Raw genomic sequence first — 23,839 nt, 5'->3', positions numbered from 1 at the left:
CTCATCAATTGGCGACAAAAAGCTTGGAGCTTGCTTTAAATTTTGTACACAAAGGTGTGGACAGAAAGAACTGACATCAGAGAGCTTGACTGGTGTCTACATAGGGATCAAGCAAGGTCAACCAATGAGGAAAGGCAGCAGTCTCAACACTCCTGGAACCTCCAAGGCAGAGCTGCAGGTAAGTGTGATCTTTTTTTTAAATGAATGCTTGGTGGTAGCGTGCATGTTTGAATATTTGGTCATGAGTGCTGTGAATGGATATGCACGTGCATGAGTGTGTATGTGTGTATTTGCGTCCCATCCGCAGTCCAATGGCTCTGTATAACTTTAGTGCTCAGAATGTTTACAGGACAACCAGCACCCTCTCTTTTAACATTAACAGCGGTATATGCCAGAAATAAATTGGTAGGTTCCAAGGACAAAAACACTCATGCAATGAAATGCTTTCACCCTCGGTGAAGTTACTCTCACCACTTGACTAGGGCAAGTCATATAGGTCTCTACAATCAATCAGGCGTTTGTTGAGCGTGACTACCCATCCGCAAGGGTCTCAAGGCGCTAGGGGTAGGGGGGTGCAGTCTCTAGTCCCTCAAGGAGGGGGTCTGTCGAAGAGCCAGGTTTTGAGGTTTCTTGCGAAGATAAGGAGCAATGTTGTCTGTCTGAGGTGGAGTGGAAGGTCATTCCAGGCTTTGGCCGCAAGGAAGGAGAAGGAGCGGGCGCCCTATCCGTTCTTTCTGGTGCGGGAGTCTACGGCGTAGGAGAGCTGGGTTGATCGTAGGGTCCTTATGGGGTGCATGGAATTTGAGTCAGCTATTCAGGTACGCTGGTCCGGTGTTGTGCAGGGCCTTGTGTGTGTGGGTGAGTATCTTGAAGGTGATTCTAGCCTCGACGGGGAGCCAGTGGAGCGTGCACAGGTGCTGCGAGATGTGTTTTGGAAGGTTGAGGGCCAGTCTTGCGGCGGCGTTCTGGATGTTCTGTACCTTGCGGGTGAGGTTTTAGTTTAATACGGCGCAGAGTGCGTTGCCGTAGTCGAGTCGGCTGGTGACCAGGGCGTGAGTGACGGTCTTTCTGCGTTCAAGGGGGATCCATTTGAAGGTCTTACGAAGGAGACGGAGAGTGTGGAAGCAGGAAGACAAGACAGAGTTAATCTGGCGGACCATTTTGAGCTCAGAGTCCATGATGAGTCCCAGGTTGCATGCGTGGTTTGTGGTGGTTGGCAGGTTTCCGAGGGCAGGGGGCCATCAGGTGTCACTCCAGGCGTTGGGGTTTGGGGCCATGATGAGCGCTTCTGTTTAGTTGGTGTTTAGTTGTAGGCAGCTGTTTTTTATCCATTTGGCGACGGCTTCCGTGCCTTCTCTAAAGTTGTGTCTGGCGGTGTTGGGTTTGTTGGATAGGGAGAGGATGAGATGGGTGTCGTCTGCGTATGACACAATGTTGAGTCCGTAGGTTCTGACGATGGGGCAAGTGGAGCCATGTAGAAGCTGAAGAGCGTCGGGCTGAAGGAGGAGCCCTGGGGGACTCCGCAGGTGGTAGGTGGTAGGTGTAGGGTCCTAGAGGAAAGGGGGAGTCTGATCCACTGCGTTCTACCAGAGAGGAAGGAGCGGATCCAGTCGAGTGCCTTGTACTGGATTCCTGCGTCATGGAGTCTGCGGATTAGGGTCTAGTGAGAGACTCTGTTGAACGCCGCTGAGAGGTCAAGGAGGATGAGGGCTACTGTTTCTCCTTTGTCCAGTAGGGTACTTGCCTCTTGCCTCCTCATCTTAGTAATGAGATTCAATATCTCTGTGGACAAGAGTCATTCATGCTCTAAGTATACATCAGGCATTTTCGATAAGACACCATGTCAAAGGCAACAGACAAAAGACTGTAGTGTTGAATGTCCCAGCACACTGTTCCACATAGAGATCATCATCATGAATTGGGGGGGTGACAGCAGAGTTTAATATGAAGCAATGAATCTGAAGACACCCATGACTGCCCCAGTGTAAATGCAAAGCAATGCTCCTTTGTATTATGTGTGTAGCAACATGCTTCAATTTCTTAGTGGTAAAAATGATAAAAGCTGAAGAAACATAGTGAAAAGCCGTTTCAGATTAATAAGATTCTCCAAAAAGGAGGTACATTCATTTTATGTAGGGCAAACAAAAGCCTTTAGACCATAAGACAAACCCAAAGGCAAAAAATCCTCACCTTCCACAAACATATTCTAAAAATGGAATGAAAATAAATCTGAATGAGGAAACAGTTCAATTACCTTACAGAACCCTTTTTTGATAGTGCTGAAGTCAGGTAACACATAGTCCCGCATAACAGTATTCTCTTCACCCTTAAACCTGCAAAACATAACATGTTACATGAGTTCAATGCACTATTTGATCATTCAATAAGCGCTATTACAATATGCAGAACATAATATACGTACCTTGTAATTTCCATATCTTTGTAAAAATCCTGAGATACGTAACACACATCTTCTTTCACTTGATTTATGACATGCGTTTCATCCATCACATGCAACTGCCTGCAATGGAAATCAACAGTCATTCTTAGTCACCAAATATCTCACTTAAGACAAACGTGTGTACCATAAAGCAACGTTAAACATCCAAAAGTCAGATTTGCTAACAATTGCCTCCCAAGATTTCAAGTCTGTTTTGGGCTTTCAAGTGGAAACTTAACTAAAAACCAAAGCATTGCTGAGCAAGATGGGGCTATTAAAATGTGCCCTACAAAACATGGGGCAGGGGAAATCCCAGCCTCAAGCAAGAGGCTGCACAGCAAAGAGTGCAAGGATGCTGGCGGACGTTTATCTGGAGGGACAGGGCACCCAGTATTAAAGCTGGGTGCAATGGCTGAGCAAGGAAAGTAAACTGCAGCATCACTATAACTCCATGTTATTGAAGAAATGCATTTTCAGTTCCTTGCAGAGGGGGAGAAGGAAAAGAGCCTGACAGAACTGCCGTGTTTTGGCATTTCAGATCATGAGCATACCAGTTCAATGCCTGGAATATTGTCTTCCCTGTCTGGCATTTTTTGTTTTCCACTTGGCAATGCTACTGCTTTTTATCGTCATGCTAACTGGATGCCTTCATCTTAATCACCAGATATGTTGTAGTTCAAGGTTGACTGCCTTGCAGACGATGCATCAAGTCCTGAAAGATTCTCAAAGGGTTCGGTACGATCGGCTCACACTTGCAAAGACGAGACGTGCAGCATCCAGGACGCTCTTCAGTGCAATCAAGGGGCTCTCAAGGACCGAAGAGCTGAAGGCAGTCCACTTGTGTGCACTCTTATATGAGATCAGTAGGGAGGGTGTGCAGTCGACGAACTGTTGGATCTGATCAAGTTTGTCCTTGAAAAAGTATTTTTTTTCTGGGTACTACTTGCAAAGGGGATCTGGCACATGGTTCACACAGTACAGGGCGGTCCGCTTCGGTCGAAGGCCTCGCAGTTGGTGGCTTTTTAGAATGCAGCCTTAGTCTGTGAGATAAATTGCCTGTGGGATTGGCACAGAGAACTTTTGAAGTTGTGAGGTTTTCTTGCATGTGTGGCCATCAATCAATTTCCTGCTGTCTGAGGTCTCATTGACTGCCGACTGGTTGTACTGGGGTGCAGAGGGTTCAACATTCACAGGCCGGAGTCTAAGTGTGGCGTTGGTGTCTACTTTAATCTGATATTTTTGTACTGACAAAGTGGTTGTGATCAGATGTGGCTGTCGAGGATGAAAAGTATGCAATGATAACGGTACATGCATAGTGCAATCACACTACAACAACTTCTCTTCAGGCCTACCCTTTTGCTGGGTACATGGTGCCCAACGAATCTACAGACTCCCTGGCAAATTTACGCTTCTCCTTTTTCAAGGTCATTCTACTTCCTTTTAAGATCTTTAACACTTACTCCAGCCCCTCATTAAGTTGTTCAGCATCCTTCCAATAACCTTAAATATCGTTATTCAAGTGGCCATTCACTTATAGCAGCAATACACATCCTCCAGTGACACACAAGAAGTAAGGAAGCTTGATTTGTGATGCTAAGCCACAGAAAAAGGCAACGAGGTGAATATGGTGGCTGCTTTTAACGTAACAAACATTTCTGCAACTTCTGGGAATGCTTGGCAATCCACCCAAATATTAAACGTTAAGTCGTACATGCAGACACACATCACCGGCAAACTGTCTGGCTTCGGCAATCAAACCATCGGGGCCAACCAACTACAGCTGGTTCTTCTCACACACAACTGCCCACAAGATGAACTTTCAGATTCAAAAGTACTTAATGACCATGATCTATGATGTAATGAGTGCATGGAGGATCACAAGGCATCACTACATACGAACACAATCAAGCAGTGACAGAGAAATAAACAAAACCCAACACACTGGCAGTCAATGTTTAGAATGCGCCCACTAATATTTTTAGCTGCATTCTAGTTTCAGATCCAGTGCCACAAAGCAGAGACATTTGGCGTATTTATCAGTCTCTTTGAGTAATATTGGGTTGAAAAGGACGTTTTTTACAAATGCTGTTGCTTATTAACAGAATTCAAGGTCTCCCTCCCTTCGTTGTTCGCTTTGGCTTCAGTTTAATTATTGCAGAACAGTAAATTAACCACAGTTAATGCCATACCAAGAGAAGAGTGTCTTGATACTGTTAACACCATCAGCAAATAGTAATCAAATTAAGTTGTTCCCCCAGCAACAAAAGGAAGTTAAGAAACACAAAGCGCCACTGCACCAGAACATCCATTTTGAGGGACATATCTTATGGAAAAGAGTGATGGTAAGATAAAACATAAGGTAATAAAAGGAAAACACTGCCTGAGGAAAATTGCTCCAAAATAGAGATGTTACTTTTTGCTATTAACAGCCACGAAGCTTGATTTCCCGCCAAACTCATGTTGGTGACTCACTTCGGCACTCGCTGCTTCTAATAGGCCTGCCAATCTCAACATTAGTTGCCAATATTGAACTGACTTGGCTTCTATAAGAAAATCCAAAAGTTGTGCGATGCGATCTTGCATGCAGATGCCATTATTTTGTCTTTTCTTCTGATGCCATGACTTATTCAGGCTCTAGTTCTGTTTGGTACACTTACTGTCTTATTTCTATCAGGCAAAGTGAACTCTATGAAGAGATGGCTCATGGGATCATAAACTATAATTAATATGATACATTGTAGCGCTAGGCTATTTTGATATTCAATGAATTGATGTTACAGTTGAATCCTCATTGAAACCTATTCAATATAGTTAAATTGCGACCAGTGGGTCTTTCTTATGTTTCTTGGTAGGGGATAGGGGGAGGGCCACTACAGTTGACCCAAAACCACAAATTAGTATTGCGTCGTTCTGCAGTGTTAATTTCACAAATATCCTCTCTCCATATATAACATGATGTACATGTTCATGAAGATGTAGTTTAAATGAACACTGCTAGTTATGGTTTAAATATACTAATTTTTTTCATTTTTAATTTTCATTTCACATAGCTGTATTCGATCATTGTGAACAGATCATAAAAGCAAAAGAATACATGTAAAAAATATCCAGACCAATAAATATTCATATATACATTAATTAAAACATTATTAAACACATTTTGCTGTGGTCCAATTAAAACCTTTAAAATTGGTTATAATAGAAAAAACAGTTCATAATATGGTTACAGGGTGCTGCTAGCAACTATGCCCACCTTTTCCTCTTCCTGAGGCAGGCCAATAGATATGAGGCAACACAGAAACAGACGTATGGGTCACGTAGGGCTTTTAAAAAACACATTGCGACCGACATTGCCTAAAATTATCCTTGCCTCAGAATATTTTTGACAAAATAGTAGGATATACTCAACAAGATTATTATGAAGCTGTGAAGGGCAGCACGCCATACACTGAAGCCTCCAGAGGACTCGCATGGAGAAACAACCATCATCTTCCTCCGGGATTACTACACTACAGGTGAAATACTAAAAGCAACACAGGGAAGAGAAAGATCACCATGGATGTACACCAACCCTGGATTTGTCCAAGGTCCCCATTGCCACGTACTGGGACGCGATCTACCTGGCACTACAACACAGCCCAGATAAGCCAACCATGGAGCACTCCGGTGTGCCTGCCTTGGGCAGTGATTAGTTCCATAGGTAGTAGCAACGTGGGCGCCGTGCCGCTCTTTTACTGGTAGGCAAAACCTATCTGTGGCACTCAGCTGACCCACACTCTAGACATGGGGTAGCAGCTAGACACTGCTAGCCAAGTGAACTGTAGACCATACTCTGTATAGCAGCGTGCGAGGGGGGCTACGGGTTCTATATTTGGTTGACAGAAGGTTGTAGCCCTTGGTTACCTTAGTGTGTAACCAGGAGGAGATCCCAGATGATGAATCATGTCACCTAGGTGAGTGATGGGAATCCGTCCTCCTTTTAGGATTTTACCTATGGTTCTTTGTTCTTGTTTAACAAAAGTCTTTTTTCCTCCTTTTCCAACTCTTTGTGAGATCATTGCGACTCCGTAAGGTTACCTGGATCTGATAGACCTGTGGACTTTTGCTAGTGTTTATCATAGTCATTGCATCCCCTCAGTGCTTACGCAGCGACAAGGAAGAGGGGACCTTTCTCCATACGGTATGGAGCTACACAATAATACAGCCCTTCTGTAGAGGATCGACCTGTCTTAAAGAAGTGCTGTAACCGGGTCCTCCCACACGACCCTAGACTGTTCTGATTCATAGTACTGATGACATAGGAGGGAACAGATACAAACATAACATAACATGTGTATAACATGTGTATTTGTGAAGCGCACGTTCACCCACAGGTCTCTTGGCGCTGACTAACAGATGTTTATTGTTACCCAACTCAATGGTACTCATTTTATCGACCTCAGATGGATGAAAGGCTGAGTGGACCCGCCGGGATTTGAACCAGTGACCATGAGTTTGAACACTGGCCCCTGCAGTGGATGCATTAGTCCACTGAGCCACCAGACCCGGGTCTCACAATCGCCAAACGCGATATTGTTCAGCTATGGAAGGGAACCCCCCCCACCGACAATAGGCAAGTGGCAAAAGGAATTAGACAAATGCATAGGGGCAGAGATAGCAGTATTTCAGGCGAAGGGTTGCCCCCAAAAAGCACAGAAAAATATGGTCTTGATAGGCTACATATCGGGGCATTGGCCTTCCTCCTATTCCTTCGCAAACCCAATGAAAAGCAGTTCCACTTGATATCATGGGCCATAATGTTTGATATATTGTTTTCTCCCTTTGGGTATCCATGTGTATCTAAATCTGTTTGCCAATGCGGGTGGGGTGGGAAAATCTGCTTAAAGTTTTGGTTGTCACTTTCATTAAATATACGAACTGTACCCATTGATATTTCCAAGTTTGGTAACTTGTCATTATCTTGTCTCAAATTGGATTTACATATCATGAGTACCCCGGTCTGTGTGTCTTATTATAACACCCCAAAATGTCTAAAGAGGAATGAAAACACACCTCTTCCATTCACATTACGGACTGGATTCCTGTGTTTAATGACCTCAAACCAGCCAGACAAACGTACAAGATTGGCAGTGCCTCCTTAGAACCGAGATTTCAAGCTTATCTATTTAAGACAACATTCAAAGACTCAGACGTCATCTACTGACTCCAACAGTGGCATGGGTACCCCCAATAGAACAATGCACCTATAGTAGTATGGCGTGCCACACTTTACTAAAAAAATAAATAAATAAAAAAGTACGGAAGGACACAGGTTTCAGTACTGAGGTGGTGGTTGCATTGGAGAGGTGTGGTGCAGCGGACAGGTCAGTTGACTTTGGAGCACAGGGCTCACCGTTCGATCCCTGGCTCCGGCTGCAGATCAGCTCAGCACCATGTTACTCTGGGCAATAGCTCACTTAATTTCCACGACGGCCCCAAGCGCCTTGAGACCCGTAAGGGTGAGTAGTTTGCGCTTTACAGACACCAGATTTTACGATATATTTATTTGCATTGGGCACAATGATCTCAAAAGTGTAAACATACATTTTAACAAACAGAAAATTTTCCACTCCCAATTCTCATCATATTTCCCGGCAGATATTTTCTCTGCTAGATTAATGATACCCCACAATTTCATGATTACTCGTGCACTACTGCACATGAAGCGTATACAGAAATGCCTGAAAGATGAATGGTGCCAGACCTCAGAGAACTGGGAAGACAGATAGACAGTGCCTACTACAACTCCTCACTCTTTTCCCTGGTGGTGCCAGAATAACAGGTAGGATGGATTTACTTTTCAGAAACCGCTTCCAAGCAGTGATTGTGACTGATGATTTCATGCTGGGAAGGGAAACTCAAAGGAACCATCCAACAGTTTAAAGACGTGGTCACAAAAATATAAGAGATAGTAACAATACAGAACTAAGATTGGGTACGTACATGAGTTTGAGGGTTGTGATTGTGTTAGAGGGTGCAGGATCAATCAATCAATCACGGAATTATAAGCACGCTACTCACCTGTGAGGGTCTCAAGGCGCTGAGGGAGCGGGGGGTTCGCAAATCTGTTTAGCAGAGGAGCCAGGCCTTAAGTGTCTTCCTGAAGATGTTCAGGGAGGGGGCACATCTGATGCCTGCCGGTAGCTCGTTCCAGGTCTTGGCTGCAATGTGAAAGAAGCCTCTTCTGCCTGCCCTGTGGATGCGGACGGTTTTAGCCAGTGCAAGGTTCGAAGATCGGAGATTTCTTTTGGGTACGTGAAAGTTGATTCTGTTGTTGAGGTATTTGGGTCCGTTGTTGTGTAGGCATTTGTAGGTGTGAGTGAGGATTTTGAAAGGGACTCTTTTGTCCTCTAGGAGCCAGTGGAGACTTCGTAGGTGTTGGCTGATGTATTCATGTCGGGGGATGCCAAGGACGAGTCTGGCGACAGTGTTCTGTATTGTCTGGAGTTTGCGGAGTAGGGACTTGTTGATGCCGACATAGAGTGCGTTTCCATAGTCCAGTTTGCTGGTGATGAGTGCGTGGGTAACTGTCTTCCTTGACTCAGGGGGATCCACTTGAAGGTCTTGCGGACGATGCCGAGGGTGTTGAAGCAGCTGGAGGTGAGTGATGAGTCGAGTACAATGCCGAGGTTCTTGGCGTGGTCTGAGGGAGTAGATGGGCTCCCGAGGGCAGTCAGCCACTAGGTGCTGTCTCATGCAGAAGGGGTGGTACAGAGGACGAGGACTTCTGTCTTCTTGGCGTTGAGCTTCAGGCAGCTGTTGGTCATCCAGACAGCGACGTCTTGCATTTCTTTCTGGAAGTTGAGTTTGGCAGTGGTGGGGTCTTTGGTGAGGGAGAGGATGAGCTGGGTGTCGTCGGCGTAGGATACGATGTTGAGGCCATGTTGTCGAACGATGGCTGTAAGGGGGGCGATGTCGATGTTGAAGAGGGTGGGCTCAGTGATGACTCCTGTGGGATGCCACAAGTGATTTTTGTGGGGTCGGAGATGAAGGGTGAGAGTCTGAGGGCTGCGTAGTGGCCTTGGTCCAGGAGGGTGCGGATGTCGTCTGTGGCAGCGAGTAGGGCGGTCTCTGTGCTGTGGTTGCTTCAGAATCCAGATTAGGATGGGTCGAGGACGGCGTTCTCTTCAATGAATCGTGTCAGTTTCCTGTTGAATGTTTTCTCTGCAACTTTGGCTGCGAAGGGAAGGAGCGAGATGGGCCGATAGTTCTTGAGGTTGGTGGGGTCAGCTTTGGGCTTCTTGAGCAGGGGTCTGACTTCTGCGCGCTTCCAGTCGTCTGACAAGGTGCACGATGTAATCTAGTTGAACAAACGAATGAGCAATACAATACCATTTATTAGCTCAAACATATAAAATGAGGACGAACAAAATTTTGAAGACAACAAAATCTGCAGAACACAGATGTCCATCTCCTAGATGTAGAGAGTGCAAAATCAAAGGTTGGTAACAGAATTTTGTTGATTAGTGTCAAAGGGTCATTAATGGTGGCAATGTTCTTGCTGATTCTTTGGCAAATGGAAAATCTAGAATATAGACCTTGTAGCAGAAAAAGCAAAATAGGAACGTTATGTGCCTAGGTCTCCAAAAATCAGCTTCAAGGCAAATGCCTTTTTGATTAAATGTTAAGATACTTTTCTCTACATCTTTGTATGCCATTCTTTTACAAAATGTTATGGTCAAGCTAGAGAAAGCCAAGGTGAGGATGATCCTGATTGCTCCCAAGTCACTGCACATCATCCAAGTCAAGGACAATGTCATCACTACTAACAATGACACCTGCCTCCTGATCCTATACAACCTCATAGCAGCCATAGCTGAGATTAACCATCATGCTTGGGCAAAATTCTACCAACACAAGCACACAGATGACACACAGCTTACATCGATGACAGGCATCAACTAGTCCAGATGAGACAGATGTGATCAGCCTTGGGACAACGGCAAGATTCAAGAAAAAATCCTCCATTCATCATTAACCTTTACAAGGTATCCTTCTTGCCAACTTCCAGATCAAACCCAAACAAAAGGCCAAGGTGGCATTACCCTATAAGAAGGTCTCAACTATCAAATAATAATAATAATCCACATTTGTAAAGCGCACAATCACCCGTAAGGGTCTCTAGGCGCTGGGGGCCGTCGGGAAGATTAAGCAAGCTATTGCCCAGAGTCACATGGTGCTGGGCTAATCGGCCGCCGGTGCCGGGGATCGAACCGTGATCCCCAGATTTCGGAGTCAGTCGCCCTGGCCGCGGCGCCACACCTCAAAGATACCCACTGACTCAAAGACTCACTTTCCACTCATAGCACAAATCACACCACTTCGTCACCTTTAATACGCACATTTCAAAACGCAAAGATAGCCTGGCCACACCTCTCACTTGAATGTTTCAGAACCACATGCCAATCATGGATAGCACAAAGACTTTCTCACACATCTACACTGGCCTAGTTAAAGTTTCTCCCATATGCCACTGCCAGACTGGTCAAAGGGTTAAGAAATGTAGGGTCCTCAGATCTGTACTGGCTGAAGTTACAGGCGTGCATCCTCTTAAAGTGCAGTGACTGAGTGCAGTGACAGAGTGCAGTTGTGCAGAGTAGATTGGAGTGGCGTACAGTGGTTTGCTGTAAATAGCAGGGCATGGCGTTGAGTGTTACAGAGTAAAGTGCATTAGCGTGGAGTGCGCTGCCATAGAGTGCAGTGGCATAGAGTGCAGTGTTGCAGAGTGGGGTAGAGTACAGTGGCGTAGAGTGGAGCTGTGCAAAGTAGATTGGTGTGGCCTAGACTGGAGTGGTGTAAAGTGTAGGGACAATGAGTGCATTGCCATACAGTAGAGTGGTACAGGGTAGATTAGCGAGGCATAGAGAGAAGTGGCGCAGAGTGGAGTGGTGCAGAGTGCAGTGGCATTGAGTGGTGTAAAGTGGAGTGGTGCAGAGAATAGTGCAGTGGTGAGGAGTGGTGCAGAGCAGAATGGTATGGCATAGGTTAGAGTATTGAAGGTGCGGTTTCACACTGCCACTACAGAAAAAACATTTTCAATTGAAATGACCATTACATTTGGACAGACACAGTTTTACTAATAAAACTATACAGTGCATAAACGAACATATGTGGAAATTGCATCACCCAGTGTAATGATTTGTTTTGATCATATTAAAGTATTTGTTTCCAACACACTTCAGAAATAACAAAAAGTGTGCTTTATTTGTGTTCATAATTCTGAAATACTTACACAGTTCATTTAAATGTAATGGTGTGCTAGAAAAAAAAATTCTTTCCAGTATTCAGCAATATTCTCACATAAATCATTTCACTTTGAAGTCTGAGAAAGAAAAGTAAGCAGGTTGCCTCAAAAGACAGCACCTGACATTTGACCTCTGCCTTTGAATGCACAGTAATTGTGAAGAGTTAGGAACAAGATTTTTTACAGTGTATGTAGTGTGGAATCTGGGAGTACAATTTGATATCTCACCATCCTTCCATCAACAAGCTCTCTCTCGGCACATGCTTCCATCTGATAAAGTCTCTTAAAAAGTTTTTGGATCAGTTACCAGGTGCGGCTATAAAAACAGTTGCAGTAGCTCTGATCATGGCCAGACCAGACTACTGCAACAGCTTATATGCAGGAGCCAATAAGGCAGTCTTGAAGAAACTACAGCTTGTTCAACATGCAGCAGCTCACCTGGTTTTAAAACTACCTCGAGGGACTTCAGCCACAGCAGCCTTAAAATCCTTACAATGGCTACCCATACTAGAATCCTCTTCCAGACCCTGATAATCAATTACAGAGCTTTCAGGTCCAAAGTACCTTAGGGCCAGAATCAAACCGTATATGAAACAGCGCTGCTTATCAGCAAATCTCCTCACGTCACCCAGCTTTAATCTGGTTTCCAGAGGGGGGAAATTAATGGCAGTCATAGGGACCAAAGCCTGGAAATCTCTACCAAGCCAAGCACGGCTCTTTCAAACAGAATCCATTTTCAAGAAATCCCTGAAAACGTGGATCTTCGGAGCCTCAGACAATTTAGTTTTCTCACTCATCTGATCTGGTAGAATCAAACCGCTGCTCTCCTCTTTAGTGGTGTTTCTGCTTTGGCGCCTTGATGCTCCCCGGAGTAATAGTTTATAGATTTCATCATTCATTCATTCATTTACAGACCTATTTACAGAAAGGAAGTTCTCTGAAGGATACTGTAAATAAGGTTTGGGCAAGGGAAGGTATGAACTCAAGCTGGACAGCCTAAAACAAATTAAGTCAGCAACTGGAAAGCAAGACGACATTGAATTAGAAACCACAAAGTCAATGGCAAGCAACGGGCAGAATGCATTCCTAGGTCAACTTTCTGAATGTCCCCAAGATGTCTTTAGCAAACCAGACAGGTACGATATCTGGTAGGCTGTGACCTAAAAATGATTTAATTTTCACATATCAATAAACATTTTAACAAACTGTTTCGGACAATAAACATTGCTTCCAGAGCAATGGAACTTCAAAGGGTCAAAAGGACTAGTCATTATTGCAAAAGAATTCCAGAGCACACATTGAAATGAGTGCCTAAGGGTACATAAAAACAAAACGACAACAAAAAACCCTTACATATACAAATCCTACACACAAAATGAAATATACATGTGGCCAAATAAAAAAAACTGTACATAAAACAAACCTCAAGCTAGCCAGGAGATGTGAAAAAATGCAGTAACAGGAGATCTATTAAATATATTTTATGGTTTAAATCTTTTATTGAGTTTTCTTCAACAAGAAAAAAAGACCATCTGCCTGATAAAAGCGGTGCAACAGAAGTGGCGGCTAACCGCAGCAATAGAAACATAATATTGAAATAATCGAAGCTGGTCAAAAGAAAATACATAACAAGAAAGGAAACTTATACTACCCTCCCTCCTCCCCCCACCCCATACCTCGTCCACCAGGGAAATAAACATCAGGGGATTAGTCAGTATCGCTGCAAAAATATGCTCATTTATGCGTCTGTTGGCAGTGGGTTAACTAGGTGTAAAAGCCTTAAGTACCTGGGACAGGTCAGTTTGCGAAATTCTGCTGTAAGAAGGGATAGAAAGGGTTGCCATATTTCTCTAAATTCTGATCCTTTACCCGTAAGTGTTAATTTTTCCATCCTCAGGACGTGCCACAAGCGATGAAGACACCCTGTAAAGGTGGGAATGTGGGGAGAGCGTCAATGTGTCAATATGTTCTGGAGAGCTGAGCCTATGGCGATGCCAATTAAATGACCCCTTCTGGATTTGAGTGGATAAGTAAGTGGATTAGGCAGACCCAATAAGATATATGCAGGGAACCTTGGGAGTTGAGTCCCTAAGTGAGAATCTATCTCATCTTAAATCTGATTCCAATATGCTCGAATACATTCACAGTCCCATTAAAGATCTGTCAAAGTCCCCGTCCTCCTGCAACCCCTCCAACAAGTGACACTTTGACGTGAGTCATAGTGGTGTAGTCGCTCAGGTGTGTAGTACCAAAAGGTATCAAGTTTTGTCAATGTCTCCGTGAGTCCTGAGTGATAGGCTGAGTGTCGGGCCCTATAATAAATACCCTCCCACTCCTTATGCGTGAGGGACCTGCCCAATTCCCGCTCCCAACGTTCTCTGCCAGCGTTATAAGTGTGTTTGCTCTTCGCCACCAGCATCTTATAAAGGTCAGAAATCAGTTTTTTGTCGGATGTACAAGTTATAAGCCATTTTTCATAAACGGTCAACAAGCGCTGTGTTGCGTCGGGTTTAACATGTGGGTGTAGGGCCCATTGGCGTAGTTGCAGTTATCGCAACCCTTCTGACTCCGCAATGCCATATTCAACTTTTAGCTGGGTCCATCCAGGTCAAATAGGTGACCCAGGGAGCGGTATGCCGTTGATCTCCACCCTGAGAACGCCTGCGCCTCTATGCCTGGCTAGAAATCTGGGTTATCAAATAATGGGGTAAGAGGGGAAGGGAAGGTGGTCAGGTTATATCTAACGTTAGTGCGATCCATAATCGAGCGGGTGATATAGGATGCATAATAGTTGGGTGGTATATGGTGTTTTGGGAGAAATGGGATTCTCTGCAAGGGTGTTGCAGCCACTGCCTGATCCTGGAATAGCCAACATTTTTCGGATTCTAACCAATGCCATTCCACTAAGTATCGCATTTGGGCAGCATAGTAGTAAAGCTGGATGTCAGGGACCCCTAACCCTCCCTCCTCCGGGAGAAGAATCTGGCGTGTTTAAGCCGAGATTTCCAGCCTTGCCATATGAAGTGTGCTAGTTCAGATTGAAACTGTTTAATCCAACCCTTGGAGGGGGAGAGCGGCAAGGTCTGGAATAGATATAGGATCTGGGGAAGGATAGTCATTTTAACTGCAGCTATCCTGCCAAGCCAGGAGAGTGGACAATGTTTCCAGCGAGTCAGTTCTTTACGCATAAGGGCGTGAAGGGTAGCATAATTGGTGGCCGTTGTGGACGGGATAGTGGGACTTAATTGTATCCCTAGATAGGAGACTGATTTTGAAGACCATTGAAGGGAATTTTCGTCTTGGAGGCGGGATAACGTGGTTGGTTATAGGGAGAGATTGAGCGCCTCTGATTTGTTTAGATTGGGGTCCGATAGAGATCAAAATATCATCAGCGTAGAGGCTTATGGTGTGTACATCCCCACCAAATTTAATGCCAGTAATAAGAGGATTACTCTTAATTAGTAGGGCGAGGGGCTCCATATGGCAGGCAATAGTAGGGGGGAAACTGGGCAGCCCTGCCTGGTGCCTCTGGTAATGGGAAATCGCGAGGGTGTGTGTCCATTAACAATAACAGTGGGTTTAGGGAACCAATAACAATTGCGATCATCCGAGGACGCTACCCGCTCCTCAACACTGTTGAAATCCCGGCGAATATCCTTGATCTCGGCAGTGAGATCCTTCTTCACTGCCTGAAGATCATCTCGGAGGGCAGAGAACAAGGATTCCAGGAAGCCCTGTTGCAGGGATTCTGCTTAGACACAGAACTGTGCATAGAGACTCAGGACCTCAGTGAATTAGGGTGTGCCAAAAACTCACCTTAGTACCCAAAATCCCCTACCAGACTAGCATCAGTGTCTCATTAGCTGTTCGTCCTATAGCAAAGTTACCAATGATTAGACAACCCAGAACACGCGACTAAGGTTACCTCAGGTAAGGTGGGAAACATGAGCACTCTTTCGTTATACTCTCATACCAGTCCAGAACAGGGAGTAAAAGGAGACACGTGCAAGGTTAAAATGTTTATTTTAACGCTGTGAACTCAGGTGCAGCATTTTAGCTAATACAAGCAGACATATTATAAGAAATAAGATTGTCAGCATAGTTACGATTCCATAAAATACAAAGGGATAAAGCATGTTATAATGCTAAATGGGCACAGGTTAAATATATACCTATATTTCACCCTCCCTTGCTAGTAGGTTATTTTATAACTAAAGAAGGTCTCTTAGGCTTGCATAGGCGACCCCATACCTCAAAGATTAGCAGGAGTGAATCACATTGAGTTCTACACAAGCTCTCAGCATACGAATGTTCTCCAAGTGTGTTCAATCATGCCTACACAGTGCATTGTTAAAGGCGCCCGTATCTGAGTTGGCCACAGCTGCATATATGTTATGGCTAGAACGTGCGCTGATCAGTTCGAACAACAGTTACAGTATTGAGATAACCTTGAAGGCCTCGGCACTCACTGTGCAGACTAGGCTTACGAAGGAAGTCTAGCAATGTAGAAAAACAAGTTATTCTCATGTGAAGCAAAACATTCAGCCTAACTCTAAACAATAGCCAACGTGTGTGCCGTGTGCAAAAAAAAGCAAAAGGTAAAATGGTGTTTAAACTTCTAATAAGCTCATGCTAAGTTAACACTGTATGAATGCAAGGCTCAGCCCCACTACACCCTCCATTGATCGGAGCACGGGCAAAGCAGGAATGCAGAGTTCAAGTTTGAGAGATAGAATCAAGTTCAAATTTGCCATAATGGAAAAACGGGAGCAAACTCCGAATTTTGAAAATAGTCCAATTCAGTCATCCCTTGTGGGCACAGTAAAGTCAATGGGCCAGAGAAAAGGAAAAAAATCTGATGTCCAGCATATGACGTCAGTCGTGAAAAGAGAGAGAGAGTAGGAAATTCACCTCACTCCAACAGTGTATATACACAGTACGTTGCAACAGCCTCCAACAGGAAGTCATTGTTCTCATCCGAAAACCTTTCAGCCACCCAATTTAGTAACGAGAATGAACATGCATGTTTCTCAACAACCGTAGCCTCTAGTACCATCAGAAGACAACTCGGGTTTACTTCAATATAACTGCGTGACAAGAATTCATGCGCCGCTGCAAAAATATTCCAACATCCCAGGACTCCATGCATCGCGGCAAAGACCATAATCCCGCCGCAAGAACAAAGCAATTCATGAGCAACTAAGGGGCTCATCAGTTGATCATAATCTGTGTTGGGAGACACTGGACACACAAATCCAGAGCCCATTCGAAATCGCAGCTCAGGCAATGAAAGACAGGCTGGACGCATGTGAAAAAGGAAAATCAAAATGATAATCCATAAGCTGCACTCAACGTAGCCAGATGCAGCGCTCCATAGTAATCAAGCATTCGGTTGCAGTGCAGCAACAGCCGGGGCAAATTGTCTTGTGGCACAGGATGTGCATACATTCTTAAATAAACAAATTAGTAAAAGCACTCCGGCAACCAGAGCGAGCATCAAGGGAAATCTACCAAAGAGGCTGGAAAAAGTCGAATGAAAAAATGCTGGGAACACAACGAATATAGTTTGGGAGGAAGTCACAAGGCCACTACTAACAACTTTAAAAAAGTGAGCCAGCCCTGTGGTCGAGGAGGCATTAAAGATAGTGTGAATTAACTCCCCGAAATACAGGGGAAGATACATATTTAATAACGCATGCACTTCTGTGCGGGTGTTTGCCACGTGAAGGACAAATGTTTCACTGGCAGATGTAAGGGCGACTTCTCTCTGGGACAAAAGAGCTCTTATTCGACTCATCTTATTGAACTCTGCTTTCAAGGTCAGAATCGACGGCCAGATGGAAACATCCAGCTTCCCATGTGGAGGAGGAAACATCACGTTTTTACAACAAACTACACGTTGGGAGACCGTAGCGATGTAAGGAATTCCAGCCAGCATCCCACAACAATCTTCATTATTTAAAAGTAAATAGCTACCATTTGCTTGTAATTTGAATGTGGGTGTGATAGCCGGCGTCAGAGTACCTTTTAAGACACAGGCCAAATTAGGTGCATTTTGATTACACGAGCCATGCAATTGGATATTCCTACACACTAACAAGTGATCAGGTGTTGTTGTGCAATCTTCACCATTCAAATAAACCTCTTTTCCCTCCCAAGGGGACCTATAGTTAAATGGTAGTGACCAAGCTTCGTGGAGATAAGTGGTGCCCAGAGGTTCATACCTGCCAATTGCATAATACTTCATGCAAGCTTCGAATTTGAACAAAGGAAAAGGTAATGTTATTAACCCATGGACGAGCCACACCGCAGAATTTGTCTCGGCCACAAAAAACGGCGAAGGTACTAACTTTTCAATATGTAACATAGAAAAAGTTGCATCTTTCATGGACATAAATTGCTGTTTGTCAGTCAAATTAAAAGGGGCAAACAATGAGGACGTGTTCATGTAGTCCCAAGGCACCTTCCCTGCCTTTAACGTTTGTAAAGTCCATGCAAACTGCATAATGGAACGCAAATGATTTTGGCCATGGTACAAAACAGAGACATCTTCTTGCACAATATTGACAACAGAAGAAACAATGTTATCTAATGTGTAAATGCGGGACGAAAGGGTGTTAATGCTGTTATCCACAACTGTGAGCACTTTTTCTAAGTTCGCTTGATCTATAGCTCTTAAGCGGGAAGCAGCTTCAATCTGTGATAGTTTCCAAACTTCGTTGTAAATAGCATATATCCACCTTTTGGATCTGTCGGAAGCAGGGCACCTGACAAAGTCATTCAGATCAACATCGTCAGTCAATTTAGACAAATGAAGCTTAACTGACACTAAAGTGGAGTGTTTGAGCCAATTCTGACACAGCTTGCCTACGGAATAGGTAGTTACAGAATGGTCACTCTCAAAACGGGGATGCCCCCTGACCTGTGTGTAGCCCGGGGCTAAACCCAGAAACCGATGTTGGCAAGAATCGGCACTTCTGTGCCACAACAACCAACCCTTAGGATCCAAACTGGATATGTTAAAAGTAGAATTCAGCAACAGGGTCTGTAAATCCCTGATCGAAATACTGGTATTATTATCCCATCTGGGGTATTCTTCCAACTCTGGAAAAAAAGGAGCATTTCATTTTTTAGTAGTAGCCAATCCAAAGCAGGTGGTTTGTGAAATAGTCGAATTCAAAAACAACATATGGTTCGGGATGAGACATGCACGGTGCAAAGCCTCTGTGCCTTGCACTTGCCAACTTTTAGAACCCCAAACAGATTTAAGATCAATAGTATCTTTCCACAGTTCATAGCCCCCAATAGCCAATTGCTCAAGAAAGGACTTAGAATATAACAATTTTGTGTGGGTAAGTCTTTGGAAGAGGACTTTTCGGACATCTTAAAACAAAATGCATTAGGATTTGACTGATTCTACACCCCCACCCGCCAACTACGATCATTAAATCAAGCCCTCGCCACTATCCCACGCATCCGTAAATCCACCATGGGGGGCAGATCCTTCTCCTACCTAGCGGCCAAGAACTGAAATTCTCTCCCCACCCACCTCCGCCTTACACAGTACCACCTCTACTTCAGAAAACAACTAAAAACTTGGATATTCGATAAGTAATTGCACCCCCCTCCCCCAAGCACCTTGAGACCCTCTGGGCGAGTAGTGCGCTATATAAATTTCTGAACTTGAACTTATTAAAATCAGTAAAATAGGTGAATCTCTTTAGTAGGGAACTTGAGCTGCTTTCAACAGGAGCGGGGCAATGTTCCCATTGTGCATAATTAACTATATTCCTCCTTGTGTATGCCTTATGCAGGTAGTGATTTCCATAGTGTTGATAACAGAACAAATCACCAAAATTAGCTGAATCTAAATATAAATCCTCAGCATCAAAAGCAGCATAATATTTCAAATCTGAAAACAAAGCCTCTACGGCTTGAACGTCCCAATCATCAGAGCGTATACTTTGTTTAATCACATCCCCTATAGAAGAAACTCTTAGTACGTTTGGGACATTTAAAAGCTCTGTGGGACCGTAAATCTGAAATTTAACAGCATCCCATACAATCCCATCTAAGACGGGCCAAGCAGTAATATTTACAAAAGTCAGGTCCCTCTTCAATCTGTGTGATGAGGAATGGGGTGCCAATGTTCCATTAATTAGTTAGATAGAAGTTCTCTCTTCAATGTAGTGTCCATTCACAAGACGGAAAAAATACACCACAAAGCCAATAGACAAACAAAAAAAATTGAAAAAAGCACCAACCAGACCTAAGTCCAAGGGAGTATCAAAAAATGTTTCTTAAACCATGCTGCAAAAACAGAAATTTTCGAAGGGGACTTCGATGTGGTAGAGATAGTGTCAAAAGAAAATCTAGACTCAGTTGCCAAGCAGGTTTGTAAATCGGGCATCGATAAGTCCGTGGGGTAACTATACTCAGTATCATCAAGATGAGGATCAGGTGGGGTATTCAATAAAGGACTTGAAACAGCAGGCATCTCGCTGGTAACGCCAGGCCTGTTAGGAGCCGGAGCCAAAACAGAATTTCTCAGTATCGATGGACAGGAGACTGCAGGTGTCATACTAAGAAGAATCGGCCACTCTGTGTAATATGACATAGTCAATGGAGATGTACCTTTTTTCCTTACTACCTGGAAGTGGAAGTAAAACGACTGTTCTTGAGCCCTGCACGCCAAGTACAGGAACTGGAGCTTGATATAAGGGGGGCCAAACTCTTTCTTGTTCTTGATCTTCTCTCAGACCAGTTCTCCGACTCGGGGTAGCCAGCCAACTACCGGAATCTGCAACGCAGTATCAGATGTGGAGGGCTTGTGTTCCTTTGCAAGACTGTCTCTTGTAGAGTCTGTAAAACATTACAATGTTCATCTACGTCAAAGGGGCAGCTGCCGACGCCTTGTCTAGCCTTTCAAGGTCCGGGACAAACATTTTGATACCAAAGAGCATCTCGTATGGGGTCCGCCCACCCAGAGACCTTCTAGGGAGATTATTAAGTGCACGCTGTACGCCTTTGAGATGGGCTAGCCAGTTCCGGCCAGTACCTATAACTCTAGCTGTCAAGGATTGCTTTAAGTCATGGTACATCCGCTCCACAACACTATTACCCTCAGGCCGGTATGGAGACGAACATTTTACCTGGACCCCGAATGAACTCATGGCATCCTTGTACGCCTTAGAGGCGAACACTGGACCCTGGTCCAAATGGAACGTGTCACACGCAACAAAAATTCCCACAAAGACACGCAAATCCCTTATGACAGTTCGTGAATCAGCACTTCGGTGTGGCCACACCCATACAAAGCACGTGCAAGAATCAACTGCAACTAAGATGTACTTATAGGCAGGGGTGGCTGGTCCATAGGGGGCGCTGGAGCGGCACCCCACTAGCATCTACACTACAGAAAAAGAAACAGCTCTCTGCAGCTTGGGCGGCAGGACTGGAAGTAGTCTGATACCGTTCTTAGTTGGTCTGTTCCGTTTACTTTTTCGGCCTGTGCTCCTGACAGATTAATGTGCGCGGGTCAACGCACACAGCAAGAGAATTCAGGTGTTAAGACGGACTGCGCATGTGAAGGGCGCTTTTCGTTTCTTCTCCTGTCTTCCATTGACTAGGCATTAGACATGCTGCGCATGGTTAGTGCAGTGCAGCTTGTCTTCAGATAGTATGCTGCTCGAGCGGGGACGTATTTTTGACGCAGCCGCCCCATGCCCTGTCAAATGCCATAATACAACAGAGTGAAGGGTGAGGTCAGCCCCAATCGTATCATGCCTTTTAATTTGACGTGTTCAGTAATCAGCCCCTGATCTCGAGACGCATGGCTTCAGAAGGCCCGTGGAAGCAGAGCAGAAGATGGTGATGAAGCTGGCCTGCAAGAAAAGTGGTGTTTGGGTAAGTTTAATTTCCATTCATTTAAAGAGATTTTTACTCAGTAATGACAAGGCGCGTGAAAAAAAAATCATGTTAAAAGTTGCTTTTCGTTTGAAAGTAAGGTGTTGTAAACTACAGTTGGCATCGCTGCAGCACTGACCCCACTTGACCTTTTAGATAGCTAAGCTTATTTTACTTTATTTCCTCTAACTTTCATTCACTAAGGTATAGTTTTTACTATTTACCACTGAGTCCCTAAGACGAAGCACGCCTCCTGATATTATAGTTTAGGAAAAGACAGATTGGCACGAATCTTCTCAAACTATTGCAAGAGAGCTCCCAGGCATCTTTTTTTGATTGATTAGGATAAAAAAAAACAAAAAAAAAAAACAACATCAACCTTCCAGACCAGTGACTCGCCCGGAGACCAGCATAGGGCATGGACGACTGATCTGCGGAGCCACGCAGAAGGCTTTCCGTCCCACTCGGGTGAAGTTCTTTTTTCATCTGCACTCTGTGGATACAAATTCAATGGAGAATATGGGGTTTGATGGAATTCCCGTCCCACTTGCAGTGGACTAAAAAAAAATAATAATAAATAAATAAATAAAATAAAATAATCGAACTGCGTTGCCATTATTAAGGTGCAAGGAGTTCCCATGTTGCTTGTAGGACTGGCACCAGCAGCCAATTAACAAGCATTGACAAAGCCAATAAGTGTCACCTTTATAATGCAAGAGCCAAGCTGTTGGCCTTGCCGATGTTTGTCTGTAAAGTTTTGCTCAATAAAAGAAAAAAGCTTTTCAAAATACTCAGGGAAGAGCAAACACATACCTTATGGTACCTCGAATTCAATTTAAATACTATTCACTCAGAAATCCCGGAGAGAATTTGAATAGGAAGTGTCAAAATGTAAAAGGAAACGCTTGCCAAGGCGTCATTACCTGCCTAATTACCATTGGTCTTCTGCAGTAGTTCAAAAAGCAGATATATTGGCGTCTGAGACAAGTGTCGTGCTAAGAATACCTTCTCCCTTAGATGCCGGCTGAGTGAGTGCAGTAGTTGGCCTTTACCATAGCGCCAGTAAAGCCTTTGTGCCTCATCTACAAAAAAATGGCACAGCACGGCACTGCAAGTCATTTAGCTGCACCGTGCTGCATCATTTTCAAAGCACAGTGATGCATTGTATTAACGATTCAGAAAAGGGGGTGGAGATGGACAGAGCATCTGAATTAAACAGAACACTCATACCCAGTTAAAAGATCAGGGCTTGATCCATCACCGTTTTTTAGCTCACTGCACCATCCCAGTTCAGAACCTGGCTATATGCAAATTAGTCTGTCCCTGGCCCAGTGCATCATGGGAACAGGGCAGACCAAACTACCAAGCCAATTCTTTACCGGAAAGGAAACAAGCTTCCGGGGACTGGTTTCTGGCATTGCAGCCGTCTTCGGCCCGGCTTGCTTGAATCCTGATGGTACAGTGAGCAAGGGACTCATGTCTGAGCATACCCTGCCACTCCTATAGTGGCCAAAACGATTCAGAAAAGGGGGTGGTGATGGACAGAGCATCTGAATTAAACAGAACACTCATACCCAGTCAAAAGATCAGGGCTTGATCCATCACCGTTTTTTAGCTCACTGCACCATCCCAGTTCAGAACCTGGCTATATGCAAATTAGTCTGTCCCTGGCCCAGTGCATCATGGGAACATGATACTCTGTCCATCACCACCCCCTGTTATGAATCGTTTTGGCCACCACAAGTGTGGAAGGGTATACTCAGATGTGAGTCCCTTGCTCACTGCACCATCAGGATTCAAGCAAGCCGGGCCGAAGACGGCTGCAATGCCAGAAACCGGTCCCCGGAAGCTTGTTTCCTTTCCAGTGAAGAATTGGCTTGGTAGTTTGGTCTGCTCTGTTCCCATGATGCACTGGGCCAGGGCCAGACTAATTTGCATGTAGCCAGGTTCTGAACTGGGATGGTGCAGTGAGCTAAAAAACGGTGATGGATCAAGCCCTGGTCCTTTGACTGGGTAGGAGTGTTCTGCTTAATTCAGATACTCTGTCCATCACCACCCCCTGTTATGAATCGTTTTGGCCACCACAAGTGTGGAAGGGTATACTCAGATGTGAGTCCCTTGCTCACTGCACCATCAGGATTCAAGCAAGCCGGGCCGAAGACGGCTGCAATGCCAGAAACCGGTCCCCGGAAGCTTGTTTCCTTTCCAGT

The 23,839-nt window shown here is 44.5% G+C and overlaps 1 protein-coding gene across 1 annotated transcript in view; it reads right to left on the bottom strand.

The window, feature by feature from the left end:
• Positions 1 to 23,839, bottom strand: part of ACTR6 (actin related protein 6) — a 294,492-nt gene that overhangs the window by 107,102 nt on the left and 163,551 nt on the right. The window contains exons 7-8 of the mRNA XM_078641225.1: positions 2,423 to 2,521; positions 2,255 to 2,333 (exon numbers count right to left, since the gene is read on the bottom strand). Of these exons, the coding sequence (XP_078497351.1) occupies positions 2,255 to 2,333; positions 2,423 to 2,521 (178 nt within the window). The remainder of the gene's footprint in view (positions 1 to 2,254; positions 2,334 to 2,422; positions 2,522 to 23,839) is intronic.

The sequence above is a fragment of the Lissotriton helveticus genome, chromosome 5_1, assembly GCF_964261635.1.
Source record: "Lissotriton helveticus chromosome 5_1, aLisHel1.1, whole genome shotgun sequence".
NCBI classification, from domain to species: Eukaryota; Metazoa; Chordata; class Amphibia; order Caudata; family Salamandridae; genus Lissotriton; species Lissotriton helveticus.
Note: the sequence above shows the minus strand (reverse complement) of the source record. Positions and strands in the feature narration are given on the sequence as shown.